Source organism: Triticum dicoccoides, chromosome 2A (assembly GCF_002162155.2).
Source record: "Triticum dicoccoides isolate Atlit2015 ecotype Zavitan chromosome 2A, WEW_v2.0, whole genome shotgun sequence".
Taxonomy (NCBI): Eukaryota; Viridiplantae; Streptophyta; class Magnoliopsida; order Poales; family Poaceae; genus Triticum; species Triticum dicoccoides.
Genome location: NC_041382.1, coordinates 413,282,624 through 413,292,090, shown reverse-complemented (window position 1 = coordinate 413,292,090; position 9,467 = coordinate 413,282,624). Strand labels below are relative to the sequence as shown.

The 9,467-nt window shown below is 44.5% G+C and overlaps 1 protein-coding gene across 2 annotated transcripts; it reads right to left on the bottom strand.

The window, feature by feature from the left end:
- Positions 1-1,574: 1,574 nt before the first annotated feature.
- On the bottom strand, positions 1,575-7,542 carry LOC119354738. 2 transcript variants are annotated; one of them, XM_037621481.1, is made up of 7 exons: positions 7,208-7,542; positions 7,029-7,124; positions 6,282-6,322; positions 5,074-5,185; positions 4,545-4,625; positions 3,515-3,714; positions 2,872-3,401 (listed from the first exon to the last, which is right to left on the bottom strand). In XM_037621481.1, exons 1-6 carry the CDS (start codon positions 7,451-7,453, stop codon positions 3,649-3,651), a joined length of 642 nt encoding a protein of 213 aa, XP_037477378.1. In that variant the 5' UTR covers positions 7,454-7,542; the 3' UTR covers positions 2,872-3,401; positions 3,515-3,648. The 2 variants fall into 2 exon arrangements, with proteins under 2 accessions (XP_037477379.1, XP_037477378.1); XM_037621482.1 differs by lacking the exons at positions 4,545-4,625; positions 5,074-5,185; positions 6,282-6,322; positions 7,029-7,124; positions 7,208-7,542 and adding an exon at positions 1,575-2,762 and having other exon boundaries at positions 2,900-3,401; positions 3,515-3,656.
- Positions 7,543-9,467: the final 1,925 nt, after the last annotated feature.

Genomic DNA, 9,467 nt, shown 5'->3' with positions numbered 1-9,467 from the left:
TGTAGGTGTTCGGCATAGGCGCGGAGTGCAGCGCGGTGAGGAGCGCCGGATCCCAAGGCGTCGGCGGCAGGGCCAGCGAGGGCGGCGATGGGGCCGCAGGGAGACCGTAGCCGACGCTCAGCTGGGCGGTGGGTATCCTCCATACGGCTGTGGAGCCGCGTAGTACGCCTGGTACATGGTATCTTGGGTCGGCGGGTGGCGGCGGCTCGAGTCGGTAGGACTTGGGCGGCGGTGTGGCGTGGGCGGCTCGGGTCGGCGGTGTGGCGCGGGCGGTAGCAGCGGCGGGTGGAGTAGCGGCGCAGCGAATCGGGCGGCGGCTGCGGGTGAGGCGCCGGCGGCTGGCGCGAGCGGCGGCAGCGGGAGGTGAGGAGCGGCGGCGGCTTGGAGCGGCGCGAGGAGAGGCACGGCGGCGACGGCGGAGCGAAAGTGGGGAAAGAAAACTAAAAAACTGTGTGGCTCCCTCGGGCCTAAACGTGGATCAAAAGTGGCCTGCAATTTAATTGCGTCAGCCTGGTTTTGAACTCAAGACCTCTTGGCTCTGATACCATGTGTGTTATGTGAATTGCATGATGTATTGCTCATGTGCAAATGCACGTATATATGATGTACAAGAGGTGGACCACGACCTCAACTATACAAAAAACTAGAAGGTGGGCCCAATACATAGATATGCACAATATATATACTCAACACTTAGTGGTTGATCTGTTTGTGAAAGAGGAGTGGTACCAAAGACTAGACCCCGACCCTCTTGAAAGATTTCACCGGAGATCCGAACTTCGCCCTCTCTCAAGTCTCAAACATCCACAAGAACTGATTGCTCTCAATGCCAACTATTAGGATTTGCTCACTGAAGAGCGGCTAGAACAACAAATTCAGAAGGAAAATGGAAAGTAGTGCACTTTACTGAATGATTGAGATGAAACTATGGCGAATTTAAGACAGGGCTTTACGACAACTAGACCATGACGACTAGGATTTATACCCAAGAACATGATGGCTAGGATTTATACCCAATTGCAAGATAGATGTCTCTTCCCATCGTTCATGAGCTATAACCTAACATTATGGAAAACGTAAAGCAAAATAGAAGACTGGAAAAAAAGAGCTACAATGCTCTTGTCGGAATTCAAATAGGAACAGGTAGATCATCTTCGATTGGATGCGCGATGGAGGGCTGCAGTGCTCCACGGCAGCTCGACGAAGCAGTATGTTGCTCTTAGATGCAGATCGGATGATCGAAACAGAGTCCAAGATTTGTTGTGTTTCTTCGGTTAAACAAACACGGCAGGTATCGAATTCGAGGAGATCATCAGGCATGGGGCTTGACACATGCGTCCTATGGAGCTTACATGTTTTCGTGCTTTCGTAATTAACTAATTATTATCCTGATGCATATGTGAATTCATTTTTCTCCTTTGCAAGCCACAAATGAAGATACTCCATCCATTCCTAAACTCTTGAGAGTGAATCTACATTTTAAAATATATCTTTATACATCCATATGTAATTTGTATTGAAATCTCTAAAAAAGATTTATATTTAGAAACGGAGGGAGTAATATTTTTCATATATTTTTTTAAACGAAGACAAAAGCTTTTCCTCATTCATTAATTAAGAAGAAGAGAGTCGCCTGGTTAATTTACGGAAAACCGGGCGAAAACCGTTACATGCTTGGCCCCGAAAGACAACCAAGCCACAACCCCATGATACAAGCAGACTATTCCCGAACCATAAGACCACAAGACCACAAAGAAAGACAGACAAACTCCCCCATCACACCACCCTTACAATCCGCTTGCACATGAAATTCAACTTCACAAGTGAGCCCCCACATGGTAACTAGAGGAACCAACATCGGCAAATGCCACGGACCCTGAGCACACCCGTGATGACATGTCCAAACACTGAGAGCTATCCATCAAGCAAGTGCGGACGCCTTTTCTATAGCGCCACTCTTCTTGCTTCTGCACTTGTTTGATTTCTTCTTCAAAACGACAGGACGAGAGCTAGTAGCACCACTTTTATTATCCCTGATGACCTTCTCCTTAAGGAGACACCCAATCGTCTTGTCGGATCCAGGGTTAACAGCGTCCAAGGTAGCGAGGAAAGCACAAATCTCTTTCGCTGTTAGAGCCCCAGGCACACGAGCATTGCTCTGGGTGCGACAACCACATCATCTACAGAAACCACGTGCCCAATGAACTCGGACGAGCAAGACATTGCAACGTCTGAATGCCCCTTCTCCTCGAAGTCAAGCATCTGGTTGGGCTCGAGGGGTGGTAATGGAGGTAATGCCACAACCAAGATCTCGAGGGGGTCCACCTTCAATTGCTCAACGGATAGAGGCGGAGTCGATTCCCCACACAGCTCCATAAGCTCAGGCATGATCTGTAGCACCGAAGACACAACCACATCAATGCACGAACCCTCAGAGGCAGATAACGGCGATCTGACCCCGGCACGAGGAGAGAAACGTCCATGAAGCCCATCTCCATTCTCGTCCTCAAGGTTGACATCAGGCACAACCAGGGGGCGCTGCATAGGGGCAGTTTGCAACATAGGTGACACCTGCGAGAGCCCACTCAGAACAGCCTCAGCTCGCTCTAGAAAGTTCCCCATCCGAAGCATCCAACCTTGCATGGAATCAACGACATCGCGCAGAGGTTGAACCGTTTTCTCGAGTTGAAAGGAAGCCATGTTGAGGAGCTCAGAGCGCAGCAACTCCACTTGTCCCTTCACGGCAGACCGCAACGACACATCTGCCATGGCCACAGGAGCAGAAACAATGGATGCCCAGGAATCAACGACACATCTGCCATGACCGCATATACATATTTGCATAATGTATATGACTGGTTTTCTCAACACTTGTTATAAAGTTTGCAACAGCACTTACGCATTATCACGCATTATCCACATCAAGAATCCCAACTCTAAATTGCTTGAAAACAACCTACTTGAATTCAAATCTCAGAAGTTAACCAAGCATGGACCCTCTATTACACAAAATACAAAAAATTATTTAGCATCCATGGTTCAGACAAAGACTACAGAGACAACAAACACACACCATGTCAGCATGGTACATTTTGAGGCCTACGGCATTAACATAAATCCAACACAACTGAGACAACACAATCCATGCATCCACGAAAATGCTCACACCATGCATCCATTTACCAAATTCAGATACTGTAAGATCCATCCATTTACGAAAATGCTCAATCCATCCATTTACGAAAATGCTCAATCTATCCATTTACGAAAATGCTCACACCATGCATCCATGCATCCACGAAAATGCTCACACAATCCATACATTGCTTGATCCATGCATCCACGAAAATGCTCACACCAGAAACCAAATTCAGCAGAAATCTAGACGAAAACTGGAACACCTGTCGATTTACCAAATATGTTAGCAAGCCATTCCTAGCTAAAAATAGCAATATGGTCCACTGCAATCCATGTAAACATAGGAAGCAAATGATCGGTAAAGGTTAGCACTTACAGGAAAAGGGGGCACTCCCAACGAAAATGTCTCGGGTGACAAATCGATGACCATGAAAAAGCGGCATGCAATTAGCAGGAGCAACAATCTATCTACACCATGTGAGAAATGTTAAATCGTCGTGCTCAGATTCATCAGACCAATTCGGACCTCTCAGCAATTAACAGTGCCTCGAGTTCCTCTCTCCGCTTCTCCAGCTCCTGGAATACCAACAGAAATTAAGGAATGGTCAGCAGATGACACCATGGTAGCGACCAGAACTATTGTTGTAAACTGTAGCCTTGACACATGTTAAGAAGAAACTTCAGCAGTTCACAAAGGCAGTGGATATAGCAGTGTGCAGTAGACAGTTGCTTGACTCAGACCAAAGGATTACAACAATGTGTATCCTCTTCTATAAATGGGTAATAATGATTCTCCTGTGAACAGATATTTTGTTTCAATCTCAAGGTATGACTCGGAAAACCTTCATACCAAACTTACCAATCATAGTGGAAGAATCTTACGAAATATGTATGCATTAAATGTACAGTAACCAATGATCAAAACAAGAGAGAAAAACTATCAGGCAGGAACCACGGAAAGAATAAATTCTCCAGGGTCAAATAAGAGAAACTACCAGTATACACTCTGTTAAGCTTCATGCACTAGCCAACGCAATCAAAAGTCAAACTGATAGAAAGGGCTAAGCAATCCACATATACACTTCAACACCCCCTCTCACGTGTGACGCAGGAAGTCAACACGTGCATAGACTCAGAGGTATAGCTCAAGAAGCCTATATGTGGACAAAGGGCCCCTATATGTGGACAAAGGGGGGCAGCAGCAATTTTTTGGATAAATTGCAAAAGCCAAGACTTGAACTCAAGACATTAGGCTCCGATACCATGTAAAGGCTTCATGCACTAGCCAACGCAACCAAAAGTCCGAACTGAAGGCAGCTAGGTAATCCACATATACACTTCAACACACTCAAGCTTAATTTAAATGCATTCATTACTCTTAAGAAAAATAGGGGCTGAGTACTTGCCTGCAGATCTTTGGCTGCTTGCTCTCGTGATGTTGCTTTCTGCTGCCTAGAGCGCTTTAGTACACCAAGACATAATACCCCCTACACATTCAAAGTTGTTAGTGCAAGTAAAAACATGGTGGTACAACATAAACGAACTCCGATACTGATCATTTGTTCCACTGCACATTGCAGGATAATGCTTTGTTATAATAGGAATGCCTTGTTCCAATATCTGATTCTAGTGCTTGTGAGAAGCTGAATTCAACCGGTCCATAATGCTATCTATATAGGCTCAGATAGTTGTCACTTGTCAGGCTAATTTTCTGGAACAGGAAATGATTCAAAAATTACATGGCATCGATTCTAACAAAATTAATTTTTACTCCCTCCGTCCCATAATATAAGAACGTTTTTCAAGCTTAAAAAACGTTCTTATATTATGGGATGGAGGGAGTAGCTTTTTTGTTGACTTTTAACTTTTAGGATAGAAAGGCATCATAGTTTATAACAGAACACAGACTTAACACCCAAAGTTCTCTAGACTCACCGAGATTACATAGATTAGTCCACATGCAAGGAGCAGATAGCTGGCAATGTCCTGAAGCAAAATCAGATCGCTCCTTTCAACGTTTGGGTATGCCTTTGTCATGACAGCAACACTGCCAGGAACCAAAGGAAAAATGAATAACAATAGTAACAGACATGGTTACATTTTAAGACTGGCAAGACATAATCAATAGCACTTCCAATTCCTGTTTCCGTGATCATGACACTGCTCATAGTGTCCCAGGAAACAAATGAAAATTTAACAGGTTCAGGATCCCAGAATTTTTACAGTGGCTGGTGCATGCAATTGTGATAGTTCTTGGTGCATGTGCTGTGAATGCAAAGAGGTCAATATGGTGAAACCCCCCATGATGATGACTTGATAAGAGCTTTACTCTCAACTCATGCCTAAGTTCACAAGTTTTATCATCCTAGTAATATTCAAGTATTCACTAAAGTGTGCACACTTAATACTGTTCTTGCATTTCTAGTCACCCTGGTTGAAACTATGTCGATGAATTGATAACATGAAACCTAGATAAAGATACAAGAGATATTTCTAGCAGAACTAAGGTGGCCTCCTGTGCTCCATAATCTACAAAGTATTCCTCTGCCATGATGTATGCTAACATAGGCAATCTTGGGCTCATGCATGCAGGTGCCTCTGAGCATGTGAGGACCACAATCCACTGAAAGGGGGGGTGGGGGGTATGATTGCATGGGATAAGAATACAAGAAAGGTTTGTGTTTGTCATGCTTTTCTATATGTCATAGCTATGCTTAAGGGTAGTGTTCGTGAAATTAGCAATTTATCGTATCTTATAATATATATCGAGTAACAGCCACTTTATGAAGCCACGCCTCCCACAATTTTCAAGAACCATTCACTTTGAAAATTATGAAGCCACACCTCTCACAATTTTCTTTTGAGGTTTATTTTGTCCATTACTTCCAAAAATGAAGGAACCAAAACCAATCTACCAATTATATAGGTAAACTCTAGATGAGCATCGACACTATCACACTAAGCATATGCATGAAACACTCTGAAAATTTGTAAAAATATTCACCAATTCTAGTAAAAATAATAAGGACAGCCCAGTGCATGTAGCTCCCGCTTGCACACGGTCTAGGGAAGGGGCGGACCAAGAATTGAATTTTGTGAACATAATAGGAGTTGAGAAACATATAGTCATCCTGAATACTTACAATATCTGTAGCATCCCCCTTGCAGGCCAGTATTCCAATATCTATTCATGTCAAAGAGAAGAAAGTTTACAAAACTAGAAAGCCACTAAAATTCTAACTCCATTCATGGACAATAAGATTGCATGAAGCCCAATCCATAAGCTTAAATCTAAAGGGCAGCCGAAATAAGACTTGGTGTTCGCTGACAGGAGCAGTTAGGGAATCTCCAAAGTTCCGTCATCATCATTGGTGATGATGTGGAACAAAAAAAGAAGAATGAAAGAGAGCAAGTTTTTATGTTCCTAAACCAACAAGCCAAGCACAATCTGCGAGGTGGGAAAGAGAGAAAGCCTGTATATTCTGTCTCCTCATAGAGGCAACTTAAGACTACACTCAATTGGAGTAAGAGATGACCTTAAAAGGACAATCTGACAATTCACTATAATAATGACATGGCATCTAAAAAATATGTCCTAAACTAGAGAAACTAAATGGATTGCTACCTAAACCAATTAAAATTCCGACACCGATATAGCACATTCCACTATCAATGAATGGTAGCAAACAATTAATTGTGTGAAGCAAGCAACATAGGCACCATTTGGAGGCTGAAGCACAAAATAAATTACATGTAACCTACGCATTTTTTATCATCCACAAAACAGTTCAAATTGGACAAACCTCAACACCGCCAAAAGATGCATTTTTCTTTATACAAATCCTAAAGATGCACATATTAAGGCAGGGGCGCCGGGCAACGAAGCGAACCTTGCAGAATTTGATGATGAATCCCCACTCAGTCTCGAGGACGGCCACGAATAGCGAGATCACCACCGCATAGCACCGGAATATGCCCCCGAATATCTGAAAGCCCGGCAGTAAGACACCGAATCAGCCCGTTACCGCGGTGCGTCGAGCAGGGTTGAAAGTGGAAGGGGGGGACTCACGTAGCCACCGTTGCGGCGGAAGGACTGGACAGCGGATAGGACGTTGACGGCGACGCAGAGCAAGGCGGTGGCGGCCGTGACGACGCTGAAGCAGCCGCACACGATGAGGAGCGGGTCGCCGCGGGCGCGCCGCCGCGGCACTCGCGGCGTGTCCCCGCCGCTTCCGCTTCCGCTGCCGCTGCCACGAGCGGCCGGCGGCAACTCCGAGGGCCCCGGCGCGGAGGACGACGACGCCTCCCTGGCCATGGCGGACGAGCTAGGGTTAGGTATCTTTTACTTGCCGAGGGTTCGGCTTCGAGCCGTCGATGAGATGGCGGGGGCGAGGGCGGAGTGAGTGAGAGGTGTGAGGTGTACGAGCGAGCTTATAAAGCGGGTGAGGAAGAAGCGGGTGGTGGCGCCCATGGACCGGGTGCACGGGGTCGGAGGACGCACGCGGCGTGCTCTGCAGCCACGCGCGGAGGGGAGTCGACCTGTGAGTGGGGCCAAGGGCTGATGGCCACGCGGGCGTGTGAGGTGGAAAGAAGAGCCAATGGGAGCCCAGCTCGTAGGTGTCTAGCTGGCATCAAGAGCATTCCATACTTTCTTTTTTGGCATCAAGAGCCTTCCATACGGCCATACTCCATACTGTTAGTGTTAGGCAAGGAAGAGAATATTTTAAAGAAGAGAAAAATACTACTTTCCTGATGGAGGATTAGCTAGCCGATTTCTAGTAGCTACATGATTCGCATTTATTTATCCTGAAGTTATTTTAGTATTTTCGACGATGCACGTTTAATGGAAGAAGACGTTCCTACCGACTTCGTAAAATCTTAAGATGATATGTCGGCTCAGTTTCTCGAAGGTGTTTATACGCGTAAGACGTGTGTAAGTGCGTTCATATGGATGAATATATGCATGTATATATGAGCGCTTGCATCTATATTGTGTTTAAAAAACTCAACAAGTGCTCTCTGAATTTAGACTCAAGTGATGCTAGTGTCATTCACAAAAAATAAAATAAAATGATGCGAGTGTCACTGAACAAAAATATGACTCGTCTTAGAATATCTGCTACTTGAGAGAAATATAAATTTTACACCAACATGAAAAAAAATGCTATAATGTTGCAACACTATATTTGAACAGTAAATTAAAACAAATAGTAAATAAATTTTTAAAAAAATGAATGTATTCGTACATGTTCATGTTACTATAACAACCGTGCCTGACAATTTTCATGTGAAACGAGATAGTAGTGTTTTATTGGTGAAAAAAAGCAAAATTAAGTGTAAGTGTAACATTTGGAGTTTAACTTGTTCTTTTTTCTTTGCACATGTCAAATGCTTAAGCTTTCCCTCTAGCATTTGGTTGTGACAATAAAGACATCTATTTTTAAAAATTTATTTTGACATTGACAAAATACTTTTTTGAAGCGCAGGAGCATATGCTCCCAAGAACCAAATTAAATTTCCGCTTTATCTATATATTATAGTTTATTAAAATACTATAAAATCTAAAAAAAATCAGAAACAGTTGGTCATTGATTTGACGAGGAGACGTTTCCATCCACGACGAGGCGCCTAGGTTGACTTCATAAATTTTTAGATGATATGCCGGCTCATCTCGAAGGTGCTCATAGGGGTAGGGTGTGCATGCGCGCATTTATAGGAGTGAGTGTATGCGCGTATGTATGAGCGCTTGCGTCTGTACTATGTTCAAAAAAAACTTAAAGCACATAACTAACTTATTAAATCTACTAAACTTATAGCAGATGTTCTGCAAGAAATTCTGGCCACTTGTGGGGCAGCAGATGTTTGAGTTGGTGAGTGATTTCACAGGAGGTAGAATCGACATAACGAGGTTAAACTACGCAATCATCACTCTGCTCCCTAAGACTCCAGGGACGGAGCTTATTAAGCAGTTTAGACCCATTGCCCTAATAAACATGGGATTCCATCTTATGGTCAAGAGGTTCGCCACCTGGCTGTCCCTGGCGGCACATCGGGTCATCAGCCATAGCCAGTCGGCCTTTATCCGAGGTAGGAGTATCCTTGAGGGGATCTCAGTTCTTCACGAAATCCTTCACACAGGCGCCCAAGAGAAAGATGATTTCCTGATTTTGAAGTTAGACTTTGAAAAGGCATATGACCGGGTTAATTGGGACTTCATGGAAGAGGTCATGAGGTTAAAGGGTTTTTTGCCATTGTGGGTGAGCCGGGTTATGCAGATGGTGCGAGGCGGCCAAACCGCCATTAACATCAACGGCGAGCCAGGACCGTAC